The following is a 25,085-nucleotide window of genomic DNA, read 5'->3' as shown; positions in this document are numbered from 1 at the left end:
GGGACCCCCACCCTGATCCAGGACACCCTTCAGGGCAAACCAGCCGGCCCCCACCTGTGCACCAGGCCTCTATCCTGTATAATAAAAGGGTAATATGCAAATTGACCCTAAAAGCAGAAAGACTGGGAATGACTGGTCACTATGACACACACTGACCACCAGGGGGCAGACGCTCAATGCTCAGCCACAAGCCAGGCTGACGGCTGCCAGTACAGCGGTGGTGGTGGGAGCCTCTCCCACCTCCTCAGCAGCACTAAGGCTGTCCGACTGCAGCTTAGGTCTGCTCCCCGCTGGCAAGTGGACATCCCCTGAGGGTTCCCGGGCTGCCAGAGGGATGTCTAAGCCAGCAGGTGGACATCCCCCCGAGGGGTCCCAGACTGCAAGAGGGCATAGGCCGGGCTGAGGGACCCCCCCAAAGTGCACAAATTTTTGTGCACCAGGCCTCTAGTAATAATAATAATACCAAAAACAATAAAAAGGGAGATGGCTTAAGGATGGAGAGCAAAGGATAAAATCTTTCTAAAATCTTACCAGCTTTTTACTACCCTGCTTTGAACTAGGCCAACGTCTCTTTTAAGGGTAAAGACAAATTCTAAGTCAAGCTAACTATAATGTTTTTAGCCAAACAGGTATGTCATGGCAAGACATGACAGGATAAGCACAACAAATACAGGATACAAATATTCCTTACCAACTGATAATTTATGACATTGCAATTAAAACCAAGGTTGACTACAAACACTAGTCTCTTTGCCAGCTATTCCATACCTGAAAGCATCTCTGGTCGATTAGGGCCTGCTGCTGGTTATCTTTGAGGGAGTCATCTTTTTTCTCTGTGTCCTCCGTCTTTTGACTGAGACAATCTTGTAATCTAGAGGGGGAAAAATCAAGATAATACAAAATTCTTTCCTACATACTGGATTAAGATAACAAACTCAGTCAATGATCCCGCTACCCTCCCAACAGCTTTATAACATTTTATGTATGTGTGTGTGTGTACATGTGCTCACACACATGCATACATGCATTTTTTAAAATTTAAACCATATTGTCACTGGAAATAAGAAGGTCCTCTCAATAGACCACAAATTAGAAGGAATTGCTGATAACAAAAGGGATCAGACTGAAGAAGAAAGTTCTAACCACTCCCCAACACTTGCAAAAAATATAGAATAGGAAAGAACTACAGTAAAGAATGGAAGCAGCTTCTAAGGGATCCAAGCTTGGAAGCTACAGAGAAAGGAAGCAAGAAGCAATGGGTAGGACAACTGGTTTGGGCACTGAATCAGCAAGAGCTAGAGCAGTGGTCGCCAACCTTTTGGACCTCACGGACCACCAGTGGTCCATGGACCACCGGTTGGCAACCACTGAGCTAGAGAGTATAGTTCTTCCTTCTTCATGCTCCACAGATACCATGATGCATGGGCCAGTCAAGAGGGCATGAAAACCCAAGAGAACATTCATTATTCCAGGTGGCTACTAGAACGCTGGGGGAATCTCTTTGCCTAGAAACCTAACTATGTATGAGTGTATCTACCTAGTAGCCAACCATTGCCCTTCTCCAAAAATTTCTGAAGTCAAACTGTAGTAAACATTCCTCCTTCCATCCTACCTTTGAAAAAACAGGTCTATTTATACCCACTTCAAATTAACTATCTTAACTTTGAGTATGCCTATCAGTTTCCTACAGAACCTTGACTCATCAAACTGATTCCATGACTCATCTGTAAAATAGGATAGCAATATACACCATGTCATTTGCCTGCTAAAAAACAATCAATTGCTTACCACTGCTTTGTGAATTAAATCTAATCTCCTTGGGTTAGCATTTGAATCTCTCCATTCGGTTAGTCCTAATCCAATATTCCTACAGACTTCTTTCTTACCTCATCTCTTACTACTATCCTACAATTATCTACTCCAGTCACATGTATTGCCCTTGATCTTCACTCAATTGCTCTTCTCTGCTCTCTGGTGAGTATATTACAAAATAAAAATAAATTTAATTAATGGATTAGCTCTAGGTAAAAAGTCAGTTTCTTTCCTCTTGTACACACAAAGACCTCATAATCCATTTTCCAGTTGATTTCCCACCTATTTTCCATATTCACATACTTCACAGCTTTGCCTATAGGCAGTCAAGAGCATATTATCTAGAATACAAGAGACAGAAAAGCCAATATGCTCTCTAGTGGGAATACAAGTAAACCGATATATCTGAATTTAAATGTTAGTTAACTTTACAGTCTTGCTCCTTAAACCTCTGGAATGTTCAAACTGAGCAAAACAACCTTTGGACTAGGCCTAAAACATCACTGTATTTCAAACAACTATTTGTAAAGCTAACAGGAAAGCTAATTTTCAGACACTCTGGACTGAAAATTAAAGACATTCTTTAGAATTAGCACCACCATATGTAGCTAAACAATAACCTAGCTTACGTGCCCCTATAGACATCCCTTCCTTTACTTACTAACATCAATAGAAACTCCTACCTTCTATTCATGTAATTATTCCCCTTCCCTTTCTCAAAAACCATTTGCCATTAACCCCAATTGGAACACTTTGGGTTTCCGCCTGAATCAGTGCTTCCTGATTAACTATTCTTTTGGATTTCAAACAAATGCTTGTCGCTCACTGTGGCTTTTTAGATTAACACTTCTATTCACATAATTGTTCCCTTCCTTTTCTCATAAAAACCCCTTGTTTTCACCCTGTAATTGGGACACTGTTGGAGTTTCTGTCTCAATCTGTATTAAATTCTTTTTTATCCCACCAAAAATGCTGTTGTGTCTCATTTTGGCCTTTTTTTTTTTTAAGTTCTTAGTTTATTAATCCTCTCATGAAAAATCTGCACAATTACCACAGAGAGTCACTGAAGAATCTTGACTCGTTTTTGCCAGCACCAACATTGGCCTTTGTAGTTGCCGACTTTCTTCATTCTGTTCCTGCATTCCTTTCACTGTTTTCTTGAAGTCGTCTCTTTTCATAGAGACCTTGTTTGACAAGTCTATGTTTGAGTTCATCTTTCTCTACATAATCCAAGGACTCATAAATCATCCCGAAGCCAGTAGTCTTGCCATCCCCAAAGTGAGCTCTGAATCCAAATACAAAGATAATATCTGGTGTGGTCTTATCCATTTTGGCTAGCTTTTCCCCAATTTCTGTCTGAGGTACTATTGCCTTGCAGGGTGAAGGACATCAATGACCATTTGTTTCAGCACAAGCAGTCGACTGGTCGTGAACTTTCTGGTCCAGCTAGTTACTGTGTCATTCATGATGGTGGCTGACCTTCAAGCAGTCAAGGAGGAAAAGCTTTTTTTTTTCCAATTAAGTTAATAATGTTTGAGAAACCTATATTGTAGCAGAATAGGCTGTACTCAGAAATATGCTAGAGTTGTTTTGTAGTTTCCAAAGCAGTGAGCAGGGCCTGAAGGCCATAAAAATCCCTAAGAGTGACTAAGGGATATTTTGTGTACTTAGCAGACACTCATTCCATGTAGACAACTGCTTCTTTGTGGAGTCTGGGAAAACCAGAAAACTGCACTTCCAACTTAAAATATGCTGTGTTATCTCCATACGATAACTTTCTGTGTGCAGGCACTTCAGAGCTTTCAACTGTATCTGTTGAAGCCTTTCCATGATCTCATGTGATTCCATTCCGAAGATGAGGAACGAGTTGAAAAGTGGAAAGCCAATTTTATTTTTAAAATCACGCTAATTTAGCCACAATGATACAAAACACATCTGCATCAATGTGAGCCTCTCAAAGTTGTATGCTCCCTAAGTCCTTTTCCCTAAACTCCTACAATTTTGTAAATGATTAGGATGAAAAGAAGGATGGTTCTCTTCAGTCTAGCAGTTACAACTCTAAAGGCAACTGTTTTTCTAGGAGGGGAGTCCAGCTCCAGCCCCAAATCCTATGTGTTATCTTTCAGGCCCAAACTGTAGGCAATTATACAGGCTGCCTGGGAAGCCTCATGGAGTAAAGCTGCCCCTTCGCCCCACCAGACTGGGTGCACAGCCTTTGTGCATCACAATCTTTGAAGGGAGTTGCTGTCAAGAATTCAGTCCCCCTAACCTTTCCGCTCCCGGCTGGCCATGCTCATATGCATTTCTGCATTCCTAGCCCAAGTGTCTCCTTTCTGAGCCCTTATTATTGGGGGACTCTGAGAAAGGGAACTTTCACTTCTTAACTGAAACACTTTTCTCCAGTCTGACTCTATTTTTCTACTCCTGGGCCGCCTCCTAGGCCCATGAAACAGTAGGGGTCTTTTGTGCCGGGCTCCTAAGGCACTGAGATGCTTCCTCCCATCTGTTCTACATGTCATTGATGATCCTTGCCTGGTGCCATTCTCTGGGAAAATGGAACACTGAGGGCCCAGCCTTTTTCTTTTTGACCCCTTGCTAACACTACTACAGTAAGTGAATAATACCTACATTGTTAATTTCACTTTGGCTTGTTGGTATAACTGACCACCTCAGTGGCTGTCATCTCAACACTAGGTGATGAGACTCTTACTTTGTTTCCTCCTCCCAAAATACAAATACCACTGAAAAATGAAATGGAACTGTGCTTTGGTTATCTTGCAATGGCAAACCTATTTGATCACTTCCTAGCAACAGAATTTTATAATTAACTTGTTCATAATATTAACTCAAGCAAGAGGAGTCCATGTTTCCCCATGTTAAATTAATCACCTTCTCTGATATTGAAGGTTGGTTAGTTGAAAGGTAACTACAATTCTAAAGGAAAAAAACCTGAATCTTCTTTGATTTTAAAAGGGAAAGAGACTTTCCCCTCCTTCTCTTGTAGTAATTCCTTTGGAAAACTTGTAGTTATAAATCCTGTCTCTGTCTCTTTAAGAATAATGTAAATCACCAACAAAAAGCCATCTCAGAGAAATCAACAAAAAGCACACAAAAAAAGAAAAAAGAGTGGCAACTGTGATAACAAGAAGGATGCTGTGGCTCAGTTAGTTGGGCATCCTGCACCAGGAGGTTGCCAGTTCAATTCCCAGTCAAGGGCACATGCCCGGGTTGAGAGCTCAATCCCTGGTAGGGGGTGTGCAGGAGGTGACGATCAATGTTGTGCTCTTGCATCAATGTTTTTCTCTCTCCTCCCTTCCTCTCTCTATAAATCAATAAACTTCTCTTTAAAAAAAGAATGTAAATTTTTAAGATTTACATAAGCCTCTTGCCAATTTTACATCTCTGTAATGCCTGCCGTCAAAGCTTTGGAACCATCTCTCTGAATGTGGACATCAGGGAGGACTGTCCCTTGTCGCCATCCTGTTGGAGGTTATCGAAGGCTCCTGGCTCTGAATTGTAACATCTTGCTTGGCTAAGGTTATGAAAAGTTTTCTTTTTCCTTTGGACAAAGAGAATGTACATGTATGTAATGGACAGCATCTGCCTGGCTGTACAAAAGGGCGAGATCTCTTTCTGTCTTTGCCATCTCTTTAGCAGACTGCCTATAGCACACATCAGTCTGGTTGAATGTTTATTCAATAATGAAACAATTTCTTTTTTTCTATTTATGTAGAAAGGATTCACTGGATTGACAGATTATATTTTTAATTATTTCTCCAACATCAGTTGTTTGAAAAATATTTTACCCCTGCCACTTAAAATAAAAATTTGAAATGTTTTACCTTAAAAAATTTTTTTCATTGGGTGTTTTGTTTGGTTCTAATTATTAGTATGGTGGTTAGGAGTGTGTGCACAGATCTGAATTCTTCTACGTACCACCCATGTGATGCAAGTTATCTAACATTCCAAATTCTGTTTCCACATGTAGGTACTCAAAAAAAAAGATTTTTAAGCCCTAGCCACTGTGGCTCAGTTGGTTGCAGCACCGTCCCATATACCAAAAATAGATTTTTTAACTTCCAAATTTAAATTAAAAATATAATTTCTTCAAATTTAGCAGAAAAATACAGCAGGGATTGGTTCTGAATCATAATTTAAAAGCTAATTGTGAAAAGTAAATCTAAAGACCAGAGCCTAAATGAACAACACAAAACATATTTAGTTCATTCCTATTTGTGGTAGCTATATTCTATAAAGTCACAGATATGCTTATTAAACAATATATACTAAATTAGCAAAGATTAAACCACTACTCCGAGGGGAAACACAGGTCAGGTTCCTGCATGCATCTGGTCACACTTTCTCAACTGTGTGTGAATGTTTAAAGACGGGGCTAACAGCACTATAACTCATGCCTAAATGAAGTTTACCTAGCGCGTGTATTTTTTCTGTAAGGCACATCACAGCCTTCTTGTGTATACAGAAGAGTATGAGCTAAGGGTAGTAAACTGGGGGAAACGCAGATTCTTCTTGGTGTCCCTCTATCTTCAGAGATAAGTTGCTCCTTTCCTCCTGGTACAGGGAGGGTACCTGTCACATGAGGACTTGGGAGCCATCTCAGAGAAATCACCAACAAAAAGCCCCCCCCCCCCAAAAAAAAGAGTGGCATTGTGATAACAAGAAGGATGCTTGTTTACAGTATATAAGGGCTGAAACAAGAGGGCAGAACATCATCTTGTTCAACAGCTGGAAACATTTGTGTTGGGCATGTCCATGAGTGATTATGAAAGTGCGGCAAATACTGATTTGGGGATTAAAAATAAAATTTAGCAGGTAGGCAAATTCACAAATATGCTATCTGCAAATAATAAGGATTGACTCTTATCTCTGTATATATAAGTACATGCATGTGTGTGGGTATGTGTCTTCACTATTATACTTGCCTTGAAGTCAGTAAGATTCCTTTGTAGGGGATCAAGATATGGCACTACAAAATATGCCACATTGACATAAGAAATGTTTTAAGCTGAAGGAATTTTAAAATGGCAGGTGCAGGGCATGCAGGAGGCAGCCCATCGATGATTCTCTCGCATCACTGACCTCTCTCTCTCTCTCATCCTCTCTGAAAATGGCAGGTGCAGGAAGGTCTTTCTGACCTCCCTCTTCTTTCCTGAAGATCATAAAGCCCTCCTATGACAGGTACCTCCCTGTACCAGGAGGAAGGGAGCAACTTTATCTCTGAAGACAGAGGGACACCAAGAAGAATCTGAGTTTCCCCCAGTTTACTACCCTTAGCTCATACTCTTTTGTCCTATCACATTTTCCCACAACTTTCCACTCTTCATCAAACCTGGTATAAAAACACTCAGGTTTAACTGCATATTCAGATCTTCATTTCCTTAAGGATGTTCCTATGTCATATAAAACTTATATTCAATAAACTTGTATACTTTTCTCATGTTAATCTGTCCTTGTCAGTTTAGTTTTCAGGCCCAGACAGAGACTCTAAGAGGGCTAATGAAAAGCTTTTCCTCTCCTACACTTTCTCCTCTGACTTATTACCCTCCTATAGCCTCCTTTTACTAGTTGTTTCTCAACCCAGTTTCCCATCTTGGCTAATGTACCAACAATTACCTAGTTATTCAGGCCTAAAACTTAAGAGTCTTGATTCCCCTCTGCCCCCCAGCTGCCTATATTCAATCTATCACAATCTATCCATTCTAATACTCCAAACACTTTAACACCTCCACCACTGCCACCTTTGATCATGTACAAAACTCACACAATAGCAACTCTTACACTATTTTACATTTAGTACTTTTATATAAAAACTGTCATTTTCACTGGCCTTCTCCCGTTGTGTAATCTCCATGAGAGCAGGAACCTTTTCTATTTGGCTTACCACTGTAATTCCAGTACCCAGATGCCAAGCAGATAGTAGGAGGTTATCATAGGTACCCAAAATGTCAAGCAATAGTAGGAAGGAAAAAAAATTATTAATGGAATGAATGAATGCAGCTTTCCCAAACCTTCACTTCTCTCCTTTTTTAGTTTTCCTTCTGTACTATTTTATTTAATTCAATATATAATTCTTGGATATCCAGAATACTTGCCTTTCACTGTGGCATGTGTTGCCACAGGAAGAAGGAAATACAGCTGTCACTAAAAACTGAATCAACTTATATACAGTTGATATAATAGATCTAATACAGGGGTCCTCAAACTACGGCCCGCGGGCCACATGCAAATACAAATATTTTATTTGTTCCCGCTTTGTTTCTTTACTTCAAAATAAGATATGTGCAATGTGCACAGGAATTTGTTCATAGTTTTTTTTTAAACGATAGTCTGGCCCTCCATCAGTCTGAGGGACAGTGAACTGGCCCCCTGTTTAAAAAGTTTGAGGACCCCTGATCTAATACATATATTAATTCATAGTTTTCAAAATATTTCATCCCAATGATCCCTTAAGTCCCTTTCCCTTGAGTCAAAGAGTACACATAGATAACTTTCAGAAAATATTACCACTAGTAGAGGAAAAATTTTTTGAAACTCCTCTGAGTACGTGCTTTTCAAAGTCAAGAAAGATACAAATGGTGAATATGAATGGATCACTGCATTCATTCTGGTACTTTTAAAGTATGATGAGGCTATATATTCTTCAGGTCATGGCTACCACCATGATTTGGGGCTTGCCATTTCTAATTTCAATGATTCTCTTATAATCCCTCCATGATTTCCAAGGACAATTTTCTAGTTAAAATCTTGTCCATATTAAATTAGGCAAATTCCGTTTTCTTGTTCTTATTTAAGATGAATATATAGTCAAATCCAAAACAGTAGAAATTGTTTTTAAACTGTGGAACCAGAAATACCCCTTTTTAATGTCATTTCCCTCCATCAGCCTGGGAATTTTAAGCCAAGCTCACTATGAGGGAAAATGAGAGGTAATAAAATACAAAAGCCTAATAAATTTGTAACCTCCATAAAATATAATTACTTGATGCTTTTCTTTAGGGCTTTCTCCAGTTTCTTCACCTGTTGTTTATAAAGTATTAATTCATGCTGTGTGGGCCTGTAGAAAATAAATCATATTAAATATATTCAATTTATTAAAAAACATGTAAGAATATTTAATAATAAACAATAGTATACTTTACTCTTGTCACAAATATGCTTATTAAAATTCTTAAAATATCACACGACTGCTAGTGAGGGTTCATTGGCCATTGGATTTCTTCTCTATTATTTTCTATTCAAAACTTTTTACCCATTTTTATCGTTGTAAACCTATTATCTGTTTATATGTGAAATATTTCAAATGTACAGACAAGAATAAATAGTAAAACAAATAGTATTTTACAAATAGTTTTACCATATTAAAATTAAATATTAACAGATTTGGTTCAAATCTCTTAACTTAGGTCAGTGGTTCTCAACCTTCCTAATGCCTTTAATACAGTTCCTCATGTTGTGGTGACCCCCAACCATAAAATTATTTTCGTTGCTACTTCATAACTGTAATTTTGCTACTGTTATGAATCGTAATGTAAATATCTGATATGCAGGATGTATTTTCATTGTTACAAATTGAACATAATTAAAGCATAGTGATTAATCACAAAAACAATATGTAATTATATATGTGTTTTCCGATGGTCCTAGGCGATCCCTGGGAAAGGGTGGTTCCACCCCCAAAGGGGTCGCGACCCACAGGTTGAGAACGGCTGTCTTAACTAAAACATTATACATATACTTAACATTGCATGTGTGTCCATTATTAATGCCATTCCTCTCTTTTGCATAACACAAGTAACCACTATTTCAAATTAACTGTTCATGATTCCCATACATGTTTTAAAATTTTTATTATTTATCTTAGGAATTTTAAGCCAAGCTCACTATGAGGGAAAATGAGAGGTAATAAAATACAAAAGCCTAATAAATTTGTAACCTCCATAAAATATAATTACTTGATGCTTTTCTTTAGGGCTTTCTCCAGTTTCTTCACCTGTTGTTTATAAAGTATTAATTCATGCTGTGTGGGCCTGTAGAAAATAAATCATATTAAATATATTCAATTTATTAAAAAACATGTAAGAATATTTAATAATAAACAATAGTGTATACTTTACTTGTCACAAATATGCTTATTAAAATTCTTAAAATAGCACACGACTGCTAGTGAGGGTTCATTGGCCATTGGATTTCTTCTCTATTATTTTCTATTCAAAACTTTTTACCCATTTTTATCGTTGTAAACCTATTATCTGTTTATATGTGAAATATTTCAAATGTACAGACAAGAATAAATAGTAAAACAAATAGTATTTTACAAATAGTTTTACCATATTAAAATTAAATATTAACAGATTTGGTTCAAATCTCTTAACTCAGTGATTCTCAACCTTCCTAATGCCGCGACCCTTTAATACAGTTCCTCATGTTGTGGTGACCCCCAACCATAAAATTATTTTCGTTGCTACTTCATAACTGTAATTTTGCTACTGTTATGAATCGTAATGTAAATATCTGATATGCAGGATGTATTTTCATTGTTACAAATTGAACATAATTAAAGCATAGTGATTAATCACAAAAACAATATGTAATTATATATGTGTTTTCCGATGGTCTTAGGCGATCCCTGGGAAAGGGTGGTTCGACCTCCAAAGGGGTCGGGACCCACAGGTTGAGAACCGCTGTCTTAACTAAAACATTATACATATACTTAACACTGCATGTGTGTCCATTATTAATGTCATTCCTCTCTTTTGCATAACACAAGTAACCACTATTCCGAATTCACTGTTCATGATTCCCATACATGTTTAAAAATTTTTATTATTTATATTATCATAATTTTCCATATTACTATGTGGCAGGTTGTTAAAATTTATATAAGAGGTTTATACTACAGGTATCAGTGCCCTCTCCATTAAAGTATAAGCTTTATGAGAACAAGGTATTCGTTTTGGTCATTACATTATACTAGAGCTTAGGAAAGTGTCTAACTTATAATAGATGTTCAACAAATATTTGTTGAATTAAATGTCGCATTCCTTATTAATCACTGTACACATGTAGAGTCTCATTCTTTTGTGGTAGTATGCTATATATAAATATACCTTTCTATTGTATGCCATTTAAACTTTTCATTTTATTCTTCTCCCATAACATAAGGATAAGATGAAATAATATGTCCTAAAGGAATTTGGGGATGGGAAACCTACTAGTATAAGAATCTACTACTGAATCAACTCTGAGCTCCTACCCAGTTTTATCTTTTCAATGTACTCTTATTTTCTCACTTCCCTTGTCTACCTATGTGTTCTTATTCCTTCCATTATAAGACAGACAACTGACTAAAATGAATATGAGAGTATGAATTTCCTCAAGATTAGTTTTAGAGTAAAAGGGCTAGAATGACTCATTTAACATTCTAAATTCCAGTATGTGTTTACTTTTCAAAGGTTACATATAAATTACTTAAGTTTCTCTCACCTGGTTTCCAAATCTTTTTGGAGATTCAGCTTTTCACTTAAAAGTGCATCAATCTTAAATTTTGATTCCTTCAGTTGATTCTGTAATGACTGCAACACATTTCATAAAAAAAAAGTTAACTTTTCTACATGACTACTTCACTTTATAAAAAAGTATGTATGAGTCAGGTAGTCCCTGTACCAGTAGAAGGCCTTTATAAGTTGGTGAGGCATCAAGGCTGCTGTAGTCTTCTTCCGATTGACTTTCATCTTCTTTATATTGCCTATGAAAAAATAGATGCAGTACACTTATGAAAAACTCTATCTTCAAAGGAACAATTCAGCTAACAAAAATTAAATCAATCTAGTAACATTTTGATAACCCAAATATGAATTGAAATTTAAGCCAAATTTCCTACTTGTCCTTATAGAGAATGGTATTAGGTATTAGGTACTACTACCTAATAGTAATATATCTGCTATCATCTTAATTAAAATATAAGAACAATGGAAACCAGAACTTTGTCATGTTTGCCATGGTATCTCATTTTCTAGAAGAGTATGGAGCCTAAGAGTGAATGAAAAAGCACTTGTTGAATGAGTAAACAAACAAAGCATACTGTTTTTTTCCTTCTAGTACTTTTATGTCACCAAAATAACTATATGAAAAAACGTAAAGTATAAGTGGATATTTTATTTCCCTTAACAGAATGCAAAATCCTAGAATGTAAGGATCCTACCTAAAACTTTGTCCTATCTCTGTAGAAGCTAACACCATGCCTACCATCTGAAACATAAGTTTCATTTGAAAACCAGAAGGTCCCTGAAGTTACTTATAATACTGCTTTCTGAATAGAATGAAGCAAGGAGTTACTCTACCATGAGCTGTTCTTTTCTTGTCTTCCCTTCCTTTCACTTTTTTCCACTTCTTCCCTCCATCTGCTCTCTTTTTTAAAGAGTCTCAAGGGGCTAGAAGGAATCAGCAACCAGCACAGCTCTGTCACTGGTCCTGCTGAGTTTCTGGAAAGTTATTTTTCTTAAGAATACTAGAATGTATGCTTGATGAAAGTGGAGATTTATCTGCTTAGTTTATCATGGTATCCTTAGTCCCTAAACCAAACCATGGCACAAAGAAGGTGCTCAAATAAGTATCTGTTAAAAGAACTGTCCCATCTATAAACGATGAAATAGAATAGCTACTATTTTAATGACCGTATATGAAAGCACTTTAGGTTATTTGGCCTTAGATTATTCAGCTATTTTAGGTTAATTGAAGACCATTATTTTTATCTTTACCCTTAATTTCTTTAATCAGAGGTAAACTGTGTTTTAGTCTATATGCTTGATTTTTCACTATGACATTTTATCTTTAGCTCATATAAATCTGCACACTAATTAGACTGCACTTTGGTAGATGACTAGTCTAATTATATCACTTTGTGAATATACTCAGTATCTATCTGATGGCTTGATGACATCAAACAGAATAAATTATAATACTTTAAAATATACAATAAATCCTATTTCTTCTGTAACCAATATTTTGGTGAAATAAATATATATTTAATATAAATGCAACAACAGATTTTAACATAAGTAGTAAAATACAGTCTTCAAGAGCTTTATTAAAAAATTCATAGTTACATATTAGGTAGATTTCCAAAGCATATTTTAGGTTTCAAAAGGCTGACTACTTTTGGTGTGATTCACAACTGGATAGTATTTTAAAAATTGCCATACAGGACTAGTTATACCTTTGTTTATGAAGTTTTCTAATTTTGGATTCATAGTAGTCAATTAGGCAAAGCAACCTAGAAAACAGGAAATAAATTATTTCAAAATGTGATACTGTAGCATTTATTATTCTTTCTACATAATTTCAAATTACAGTGATAAGTGTACAGATAATCTAGCAAGTTTATAAAAAATTTAAGTGGTTTTGCCAGAAGTATTATACTAAATCATATATTATATTACTTTCAAAGTATAGTTTTAAAAATAACCACAATCATTATATTTCAGCATATTAAATGTATATTCTCGTAGTCCCAACAGTTCTACCTGTAGCAATCACTCTCACAGAAATATATGCCCCAAGGTTGTAGTCAAGATGAACAAAGTTGCTCATTGCACCATTATTTAGAAAGGTGAAAACACAGAAACAATTTACTCTTCAACAAGGAAAAAGTTAAATAAATAATGGCACATCCATACTATAGAAAATGATGAAGCGTTAGAAAAACAATGTATATTTGTTTGTCCTAATAAGGAGTAAGGGAAAAATTAATGTTGCATAGCCAAATGTATACCACTACTATTTTTTAAAGAAATAATTGTATGTGATTTTGTATGTGTATTGAAAAAGAACTCTATAGGTTCTTAACGGGGGGATAATACTATAATCTAGGGAACAGAGTTGGGGCTGCAGACTGACTGGTTGGGGAGAAGGCAAGATATTAAAATTTCATCAATGAGCATGACAGCCCTACACAATAATAAACTGTCCCACCCAAAATACCAAGAGCCCTCCTGTTGTGAAACACTAGGAAGGGCACAAACCAAACGATTAACGTGGTTATCTCTAAGGTGTGGTAATTAGGAGGGACAGGCAGGTCTATAACATTTTTAAACACTTCTATATTATTTGAATTTTTTAAAGCATGTACTGCTTTTTTAATTTAAAAAATCCTCAAAGAAAAATAAAATAACACTATACTTTCACATGTTATTCTTTTTAAAATAAGAATTCATACTATTTCTCTCCTATCTTGGGAAATTTACCAATCTCCTGCCTTTAAATCTAAATCAGCTAATTGTGCTTGTAATACTATAACTTTATGGATTAGTCTTTCTTTTCAACCTTTCCCCATCCCAACACATACCAGCTTACATATCATCCTTTCTATCCTTCACAAGCCCTCTCATCCCCACACTTCCCTCTTAAGCTACCATTCCATTCACATGTTATTCTTTTTAAAATAAGAATTCATACTATTCCTCTCCTATCTTGGGAAACTTACCAATCTCCTGCCTTTAAATCTAATTCAGCTAATTGTGCTTTTAATACTATAACTTTATGGATTAGCCTTTCTTTTCAACCTTTCCCCATCCCAACACATACTAGCTTACATATCATCCTTTCAATCCTTCACAAGCCCTCTCATCCCACTTCCCTCTTAAGCTACCATTCCATAAACCCCTTAAAAATGATTACACAGCAATTTTAAAAAGAATAATATATAAACCTACAAGGTATTTGAAAACGCACATTATAACTCGAATGGCAAAAAATATCATGAGCGGATAAAGAGTGGAAGCAAAGACCAAAATGAAACTGTGTGGAGATAATGGGATGCGTGAGGAAAAACAAATCTTACTTTAAATACTGGCTTACATGTTAATGTCAGCCTAGTGAATAATAATGTTTAGAACTCTGAAGTTCCCTTTTAAACATAAATAACTTTTCCACCTCCAACTGATCTGCTTTATAAATTTAGATTTTTTTACCCACTGGGTTTTGCTGACCATGCAGATAGAAACCAAGGGTAAGACTTTGTTGTATGTCAGATGAAAAGAAAAGACACGGGCTGGTGAACTTAAAAAGAAAGGCGGTATTGTGAAAGGAGAAAAGGCCTACCATATGTTGACAAGAAGAGAAGGCAGGCACAGGAGGCTGAAGCCCATGTGAAACAGAAAGCAGGTGTGCTTGGTGCCGCCACCCCACAGACACACTGCACAGATAGAAATCAGACACAGGGTGACACAGCCTTTCGTCCACAGAGCATGTCACACTTCTTCAACATGCTTGCACATAAATTATCTCAGTAGACAGCAGTTGGCCAGCACTATACTAGTAGATGTTTAAGCGTTGAGCTGTCAATAAAACTGGAAGACCATATTTAGAATCATGATAAGCCAACGGAAAAGAAGGCAAAGCGCAGAAATAGAAAGAGTGAGATCTGATGTGAGAGAGAGAGAGAGAGATGATAAAGCGCATGAAGTCACGCCCCCAAAGTGTGAAGGCTGGCAAGCTTCAGATCCAGCTCTGGGCTCGTTCACAGCGAAGGCACAACATGACTGACTGGCTGAAATCAGACATGCGTAGATCCATAAGGCTCAGGAGGAAAAGCAAGGGGAAAGGAAGGAATCCCTTGTGGAAACTCAAAATTATGGAGTGGCACGGGAAGGGAGAAGATCCAAGGAAAAGGATTAAGAAAGAGCAGTGAGAGCTGATGAGGGGAAGACAAAATTCATTCGCTGAGATCAAATGAGAGCTAAATGTTACAAACGGCAGAGAAAATCAACTGAAAACAGCAGGCCTCAACAAAGAAAGACGTTTCTAACACAGACAAGAATGTACACATGAGGAAGAACGGAATCAGAAAATAGCAACCAGCTTGGCAGTTCATTCACATCCTGTTAATGTCAAAGTGGAAAGAAGCCGTGGCCGGTTTGGCTCAGTGGATAGAGCGCCAACTGAAGGGTTCCGGCTTCGATTTCAGTCAAGGGCATGTACCTGGGTTGCAGGCTCAATCCCCTGGCTTGGTCAGGGCATAGGAGGCAACCAATAGATGTGTCTCTCTCACCTCAATGTTTCTCTCTTTCTGTCTCTCCCTCTCCCTTCCATTCTTTCTAAAAATCAATGGAAAAGCATCCTCAGTGAGGATTAACAAAAAAAAAAAAGAAAAAGAAAAAAGGCAAGGTGAGAAGCAGCAAAGCCAAGAGAGAAGCAGGGGATAAGTGAAGGTGACTTGGACCAGAGTGGAGACTAAAAGAAGAAGTTTTGGAGAGGAAATACAGGAACTCAGTTTTAGACATGTAAAGTTCTAGATGCCTATTAGTGATGTCAAGTGGTAGTGGGAAATGAGGCAGGAAGTAAGAGAAGAGGTTTGGACTATAGATTTAAATTAGGTGCTAAGAAAGACTGAGCATCACCAAGGGAGTTAGAGTATATAGGGAAGAGAAAAGGACTAAGGAATTACTACTAGGGAATCCCAACACTGAGAGGTTAGGGAGATGAGAAGAATCAGCAGTGGGGTTAGAGGGAAACCAAAGGAGAAAATATTCTAGAAACAAGGGAAGAATCTCAAGAAGAAACAGTAATAGGCCAAGTAAGGTAAAGACCATTGAATTAAGCAACATGGAAGTCACCTGTAACCTTGATGAGCTGTATTATACTACTATTATGTAAGAAAATATATAACTCAGTACCTGTAAAGCTTTATGCTCCTTTTGAAGATCTTTCATTTTATTCTGCTGCTGGCAAACTCTATTTATGGATTCATCCTCCAATTCACCAATTTTGGATTTCACACCCTCCATTATTTCTTCCAAGTCATTAGCTCGTTGTTCCTGATCTACTGCTCGGCATTTTTCTAGTTGAAGTTCTTTTCTAATGATAGACACACAAGTCCTTCCTTAGTAATAAACATAAATCACATCAACAAATCTACTCATCTAATAACATAATGAATTTCTAAAATTTCTTTGCTAAGCTATCACCAAAAGATTACCTATTAAAAATATTTATATTTGTGCCCTATCTGGTTTGGCTCAGTGGAAAGAACATCGGCCTGTGGACTAAAGGGTCCCGGGTTCAATTCCAGTGAAGGACACATGCCCGGGTTGCAGGCTCAATCCCCTGTGGAGGACGTGCAGGAGGCAGCCAATCAAGGATTCTCTCTCATCATTGATATTTCTATCTCTCTCTCCCTTCCTCTCTGATATCAATAAAAATATATTTTAAAAATAGATATTTGTATTTGCATCCACCTAGATACAAAAAATTCAAGAGAGGTCCCCCTACCCCATTTTCTTACTTAAGCTGCTGATTAGTTTCTATGAGCTCCTGGATCACATTCTGTTGACGCGCTGTTTCTTCCATCAACGTTTGCAAGTTCTGTCTCATCCTTTGTGATGACCGTTTGTCAAAAACGATGAGATCTATATTTTTTTTTAAATAGAATACAAATAGTAAAAATAAAGGTAAGGCAAAAAATTTTTAAGAAAAAAATATTGTAAAGGAAAAAACAGCTTTTTACCATCAGGGGCAAGAATAGGATCTGGTTACCTTTAAGATCTGTTCTTTTGACTAGAACTAAAGGTTTTAAGCCATGCGTCATCAACAGCACATTTATGCTCTCCCATTCTGCTTCTTCCTGCTACAATCACAAAGGAGGGAAAAGGATCAAGTTTATGATATAAGTGAAAAAATACCTTCTTGTACATAATTTCCTTCATTTTCAGAATAACATAACTTTTTCTCCAAAAAATTTTAATATTAAGTTTTGTGTACATACAATAATTAAAATTAAAACAAAACAACTAAAAAAACACTGTAATTGCAGTGAATCAAACAGACCTTGGGTTTTTCATTTAACTGAACCAGATCAGGGCCCACTCAAAAGAAACAACTGCAAACTGAGTTACATTAATTGAATAGTAAAGAGAAGGTGAGTCACTTGGAAATAAGTGTCATTTTAACAATGATTAAGGACACACACACACAATAAAACCATATCTGAATGGTTGGAGCCAATAATTTAAATAGATCGTATCCATTATATAAGAAACTAACTATAAAAAGGAGTCTGTCCATTCAGGTAACCGATTTGAGTAGAGTCATTCTGAGTGATTCTCTTTTTTTTTTTTTTTTTTTTTCCTGAGTGATTCTAAGTATGTCATTATGCCATAAAGCTGAGAGGAGAACTCTAACTCTCTAGCTTAAGTGAATAAAAATATAATGGGGCCCTGGTTGGTTTGGCTCAGTGGATGGAGTGTTGGCCTGCAGACTGAAGGATCCTGGGTTCAATTCCAGCCAAGGGCGCTTGCCCCAGTTGCGGGCTTGATCCCCAGTGAGGGCATGCGTGAGGCAGCCGATCTACAATTCTCTATCACTGACGTTTCTGTCTCTCTCTCTCCCTCTCCCTTCCTCTCTGAAATCAATAAAAAAAAAATAAAATAAAAAACATAACAATGGGAAGAAAAATGAAATAAGGACATAAAAGATGGATCAGGCCTGGAAGATGTGGCTCACTAGTTGAGCGTCAACCTATGAACCAACAGGTCATGATTCGATTCGCTGTCAGGGCACGTGCCTGGGTTGCAGGCTCAATTCCCAGTGAGCAGCTGATCGGTGATTCTCTCTCATCATTGATGTTTCTATCTCTCTCTCCCTCTCCCTTCCTCTCTGAAATCAATAAAAATATATTTTAAAAAAGATGGATCGGAATAATAGAGATAATTTTTTAAACGACACATTTTAAATCCCTGATATTGACATAGTTTTATATGGGCTTTTAATGTTACATACAATAATCAATTTTGAAATTACTGTGTGAAGTGCTTTGCATGCTCTTTAATGTATTAAAGAATATTTGTAAAAAGCCAATTTGAGTGACTTTTCAATGTTTAAATGCTTGAAAAAATGTAATTTATACAATAAATACATTTTTATTACTGGTATAGTATGTAAATACTTTAACAGCTTAAAGGTTAATAATTTAGACAGACAAGGCACGAATAAAAGCATTACTCTTCACATCCAAATGCTCCTCTGACATTAAAGATTCTATCAAGACAAAAAAGGAACAAATTACCCTAATGACTCTTTGACAGCATTATGACCCACAGCACCAAATAAATCTTCCCTTTTGATTGCTGACTTTCTTTCCCTTCTTTATCTTTTCTACACTTCTCCTCCTTCCCCAAACCTTTCCTCTTATTTATGCTTAGGTCTTCTGGTCACAAAAATTAATGACACAGAACTAGAATTGTTACTGATAGCCTGGCTGGGTAGCTCAGTTGGTTACAGTGTTGTTCTGATAAGCTCCCCAGTCAGGGTATATACAAGAAGCAACCAATAGCCCTAGCCGGTTTAGCTCAGTGGATAGAGCATCAGCCTGTGGACTGAAGGGTCCTAGGTTCGATTCCAGCCCAGGTCACATGCCTGGGTTGTGTGCTCTATCCCCAGTTGGGGGCATGAAGGAGGCAGCCAATCAATGATTCTCTCTCATCATTGATGTTTCTATCTCTTTCTCCCTTTCCCTTCCTCTCTGAAATCAATAAAAATTTTTAAAAAGCAACCAATAAACGCATAAATAAGTGGAACAACAAATTGATGTTTCTGTCCCACCCCCCTCTCAAATCAGTAAATAAAAAAAAGTATTACTGATATCTGTTTTAGGAGCCAAAAGCTCTGTGTGGATATCTCAGTGGAGGTCTAGCTAGTATGACTCATAATGACAAAATGCTTTGTAAATAATAATGTCATGAATTTTGAATGATCAAGTTATACATGTTGCTCCTTATCTTTTCAATTGATTTTTTTAAAAATATATTTTATTGATTTTTCACAGAGAGGAAAGGAGAAGGATAGAGAGTTAGAAATATCGATGAGAGAGAAACATCGATCAGCTGCCTCCTGCACACCTCCTCCTGGGGATGTGCCCGCAACCAAGGTACATGCCCTTGGCCGGAATCGAACCTGGGACCTTTCAGTCTGCAGGCCGATGCTCTATCCACTGAGCCAAACTGGTTAGGGCTGATTTTTTTTTTTTAAGAGCGAGAAGAAGAGAGAGAGAGAGAGAGAGAAACATTGATCGGTTGCTTCCCGCATGCACCCCAACAGGGGATCAAACCTGCAACCTGGTATGTTCCCTGACCAGGAATTGAATCTGAAATCTTTGGTGTATGGGACAACACTCCAACCAAGTGAGTTACACTGGCCAGGGCCTAATACCTTTTAAGAGAAAGAATAACATTAACTGTTTGCAAATTCTGAAAAGAGCTAAGAATGGCATTTTCCAAAGTTATGTGCTGCAGAACACTTTATACTTGAGCCTCCTTTTAGAGACTGATATCTTAGAGTAATGAAATCATGTAATAGTCTTTAACCTGGCATTTCCCAAAATTATCCTAACTAATAATAGAGAAACATGGTAATTGACCATATGATCTCACTCATTTATGGATAATAAAGACCATTATAAACTGATGAATAAAAATAGATACAGAGGCAGAGCAACATTACTGCAGCAGTCAAACTACAGTGGCTACTTTGTTACCTAGTCCACTTAACTCTTGTTACTCTTCTCAGGTAGTGTATGGAGCTATTTAGGGTCAATTTTAGCAGTTATTCTGAAGGGAATTGTGTAGAGCCTATTTCACTGGGGTGGGATAGCCAGAGATATTAGGCTAAATGGGTTGTTGGATTTATTTATTTTGGATTTTATGTTGCTTTTGCTAATCATTCATTGATTCAGTCAAAAAATTTGTGTTGAATTATGTATACTCTGTGTTATCCTAAATGCTAAATGCACTGAAATAAATAACATTTCACATTTGAGACTTTTTATCATTGAGGAATGATTATTTTTTTTTACTTTAAATAATGTTTTTATTTTTCAGTTACAGTAGACATACATTATATTAGTTTCAAGTGTATACCCCAGTAATTAGACATTATATAACTTACTAAGTGATTACCACAATTAATCTAGTACCCGTCTAACACCATACATAGTTATTACAATATTGACTGTATTCCCTATATTGTACTTTACATCCCCATGACTATTCTGTAACTGCCAATTTGTACTTCTTCATCCCTTCATCTTTTTCACCCATCCCTCACCTGCCTCCTATCTAGCAACCATCAAAATGTTCTCTGTATCTATGAGTCTGTTTCAATTCTGGTTGTTTATTTTGTTTCTTAGATTCCACAAATAAGTGAAATCATATGGCATTTGTCTTTCTCTGTCTGACTTATTTTACTTAGAATAATACCCTCTAGGTCAGTGATGGCGAACCTTTTGAGCTCGGCGTGTCAGCATTTTGAAAAACCCTAACTTAACTCTGGTGCCGTGTCACATATAGAAATTTTTTGATATTTGCAACCATAGTAAAACAAAGACTTATATTTTTGATATTTATTTTATATATTTAAATGCCATTTAACAAAGAAAAATCAACCAAAAAAATGAGTTCATGTGTCACCTCTGACACGCGTGTCATAGGTTCGCCATCACTGGCTTAGGCCCACTATCAGTCAGATATCCCCCGAGGGCTCCTGGACTGCTGGAGGGCGCAGGCCGGGCTGAGGAACCCCACACACACACACTACAGTGCACAAATTTCGTGCACTGGGCCTCTAGTTTTACTAAATAAAAGAATCTTTTTACTTTATTTTTCAATTACAGTTTACATTTAATATTATTTTGTATCAGTTTCAGGTGTACAGCATAGTGGTTAGATGATCATATACTTTACAAAGTGTTCACCCAATATTTCCAGTACCCACTTGGCACCATACATAGTTATTACAATATTATTGACTATACTCCCTATGCTGTACACCTGAAATCTTTTAAATTAAGAATTTAAGATTTTTCACATTTGTAGATGTAGTATTATTTGCCACCACATACTCTGGAAACACTGGTTTCAAATATTTCACATTTACCTGTTTTTCAGTCATGAGTCTGTTTGATGATTTACTGGACTGCTGGACTTGAGGGGCTGCTGGAGATATAGTTTTCCTTTGCAGAACCAAAGAAGTAGAGACTGGCAGTGAAAAATTTTGAGTTGCCTAAATTAAAACAGAAAAAAGTGCAAGAGGTGTTAAATGAAATTATACTTAAAAGAACCACTACTCTTGAACAATTTAAGCCATTCCTGTGTCAAAACTTTTGTTACTTCTTAGAAAGCTAATTTAAAGAATGATTAGAATAAACCCTATCTTACAATGTTCTCCTCTAGATATAAAACAATATGGGGTTTTACACACATACCAGCACAAAGAAAAATATTTTTGTTTTAACTGGATATGAAAAGCACATGATGCTAATAAACTGTTTTCTTTTAGAAGCTGCTTTTCAAAAAAACTAAAAGAATTGTGCCTGACCCAAAAGTTACGGGCCAGTCTAACAATTCACTGGACTGACTCCAAGGATGAATGGAATGCCACTTTCTTAGGTGGACTTTATTTCTAAGTAAATCAGAGGTTAGCAACAAAGGATTCTGTTTGACAGGCACACACAAAAGTTTATATTCAGTCTAACCTACCATCATTTGCTCTCATTATCTAAGACTGTACCATTCTATAAAAAAAAAAATTCTTCGGGTTGTTTGATATATAGGTATAATTCCTCCCCTCCAGAGGCACAATCCCACATATTCATTAGCATCATGGAATTTTAGAACTTGAGAGGACCTTGAAAATTGTTTAATACGAAATCTCTAGCTGTTCATAGCTGACAGAAAAGAGTGTAGGGAGAGCTGTACCAATATATCAGGTACCAGAGCCATCTGAGGCCCAGAGAGGTGCAATAATCTTCCAGGACTGATTAGAGGTAGGCCTCCTTCCTGCCAGTTAAATGTTTCATCCAAAGCACCCTTCTGCTTCAGATAGTGAAATCTAACTAAACAATTTATTGGTCACTAATAATTTATTTTTAGCTAAACCTAGTAACATATTACAGATTCTCAAATGCTGCCATTTTTGCAGTTTCACATCAGTCTTTTCTCCCTTTAAACTCTGGTCTCTTTCAATAACTCAATCACCTACTACATTAAACCCTCCTGCCTTTATTTTAAATAAAGATCCTTTTGACCCTAACTGGTTTGGCTCAGTGGATAGAGCATCAGCCTGAGGACTGAAGGGTCCCAGGTTTGATTCCGGTCAAGGGCATGTACCTTGGTTGCAGGCACATCCCCAGTTAGGGGGTGTGCAGGAGGCAGCTGGTTGATGTTTCTAACTCTCTATCCCTCTCCCTTCCGCTCTGTAAAAAATCAATAAAATATATATTTTTTTTTAATAAAAAGATCCTTTTAAAAAATGTCAGCCAACTTCAGTTACTAGCTTTTTAACTTTTCGAGAAATTTTTTTAAAACTACACAAAAGTAGAGAAAGACTATAATGAACTCATGTATTCATCAATCCAGCTCCAATAACATTCTTCTATTCTTGTTACATTTCTTCCTTACCCACTTATATTTCGGTATACATGTCTAACAAATATAGATTCATTATCACACCCAATAAAAATAACAGTAATTCTTTACTATTACCCAATATCTAATCCATGTTCAACTTCCCCAAATATCTTGTGATTTTTTTCAAACAAATTCCATATATAGCACACACGTTTCTTTTAATTTTTAAGTCGCAGTCTCCTTTTTAATACGGCATTTATTTGTTAAAGAAATAGGCCATTTGTCTTCAGAGTTACCGGCATTTCAGATTTAGCTTATTGCATTCTCATCATTTAACATATTTATCCATCTCCTATATTTCTTGTAAACTGGTTATATCTAGAAGCTTTATTAAATTTCGGTTCAGTATTTTATGGCAAGAATAATTCAAAGGTAGTGCTGTGTTCTTCCTACTGCATCACCATTAGTAATCAGCCAAAGTTTAAAGTGGGAAGAATACACCATGTAAACCAGACATAAGGTTAGTAGACATCAATGTAAGAGAATCTCCCAAAAAGCATGGAGCCACATATTCTAACAGTCTTCCAACATCCACCCTGGACCTCTCTCAAATCTTCAAAATGCCATCTCCCTCCATGTTCAAGGCCTAGGAGTTCAATCTCTTCTTCACTTAGTTAACTCATACTTGATCTTCTGATGTCAGCTCAAATTTCCTTCTTCAGGGAAATCTCCCCTGATTCCATGACTAGATCAGGTTCTCGTTATATGCTCTTGTAGCACTATAAAGAATAAAGTATAGAGGTTTAGAGTTCAGAGACAAATGGCCTGAGTGACTACCAGCTTAACCATTTATTAAACTGTGTGACATGGACAAACTCATTAACACCTTTGATCCTTGATACCTTCATTTGTAAAAGAGTAATAATAGTATCTACACCTCAGAGGTTGAATTACATCAGACAACATGTAGAAAGTATTTAATACAAGTGTGTGACACATAGAAATGTGTAGATAATTGGTAGTTGTTAAATACAAGTATGCTGAACAAAATGGAACTTACCTAAGCATACCATCATATATTATCTTAGACCTTTTTCTACAAATTACTCAGCTATCTGTTATAAGTTGTTTTACATAATATGTCTAGGTAAAACTAAATTCCAGGACATTAGTAGTCTTATTTTTTTTTTTTGTAATAGTCAAATAGGCAACCTGCCTCTAAGAAAGCCAAAATAAAACTTTTTTTCTTCTTAAAAGCTTTTTTTTTTTTTGTAATAGTCAAATAGGCAATCTGCCTCTAAGAAAGCCAAAATAAAACTTTTTTTTTCTTCTTAAAAGTATTGAAGAACTAACAAGATAATGAGGAATTACCAGGACAAAAAAAATCACTAAAATGAGAACACAGTTTTTCCCTGAAGGCATTTGCAAATACAAAGAAAAAACTGTGAGAATGAGTGCTAAAGAGCAAAGCCAACTACCATCAACAAATGACAAGTGCTGGCCAGGATGTGGAGAAAAGGGAACCCTAATACAGTGCTGGTGGGAATGCAGGCTGGTGCAGCCACTGTGGAAAACAGTATGGCCCAGCTGGGTGTAGCTCAGTGGTTGAGCATCAGCACAGGAACCAAGAGGCCAATGACTGGATTCCCAGTCAGGGCACTGTCCGGGTTGCAGGCTCGATCCCCTGTGGTGGGTGTGCAGGCGGCAGCTGATCGATGATATTTCTCTCTCATCGATGTTTTTATCTCTCTATCCCTCTCCTTTCCTCTCTGAAAAGTCAATAAAAACATATTAAAAAAAAAACCAGTATGGAGTTTCCTCAAAAAAATTAAAAATAGAACTGCCATTTGACCCAGT

At 36.8% G+C, this 25,085-nt stretch overlaps 1 protein-coding gene across 1 annotated transcript in view; it reads right to left on the bottom strand.

The window, feature by feature from the left end:
* The window catches only part of CEP70 (centrosomal protein 70kDa), a 45,409-nt gene that overhangs the window by 13,917 nt on the left and 6,407 nt on the right, over positions 1–25,085 (bottom strand). Inside the window, exons 2-11 of the mRNA XM_014537594.1 lie at positions 23,914–24,007; positions 21,757–21,882; positions 17,365–17,455; positions 17,114–17,237; positions 16,499–16,686; positions 13,049–13,163; positions 11,497–11,578; positions 11,317–11,405; positions 9,786–9,860; positions 769–871 (exon numbers count right to left, since the gene is read on the bottom strand). Coding sequence (XP_014393080.1) covers positions 769–871; positions 9,786–9,860; positions 11,317–11,405; positions 11,497–11,578; positions 13,049–13,163; positions 16,499–16,686; positions 17,114–17,237; positions 17,365–17,455; positions 21,757–21,771 — 882 coding nt within the window. The 5' untranslated portion in view covers positions 21,772–21,882; positions 23,914–24,007. The remainder of the gene's footprint in view (positions 1–768; positions 872–9,785; positions 9,861–11,316; positions 11,406–11,496; positions 11,579–13,048; positions 13,164–16,498; positions 16,687–17,113; positions 17,238–17,364; positions 17,456–21,756; positions 21,883–23,913; positions 24,008–25,085) is intronic.

The sequence above is a fragment of the Myotis brandtii genome, unplaced genomic scaffold, assembly GCF_000412655.1.
Source record: "Myotis brandtii unplaced genomic scaffold, ASM41265v1 scaffold18, whole genome shotgun sequence".
Classification (NCBI taxonomy): domain Eukaryota; kingdom Metazoa; phylum Chordata; class Mammalia; order Chiroptera; family Vespertilionidae; genus Myotis; species Myotis brandtii.
The sequence above is the reverse complement of the archived record's forward strand: the minus strand, read 5'-3'. Positions and strand labels throughout refer to the sequence as shown.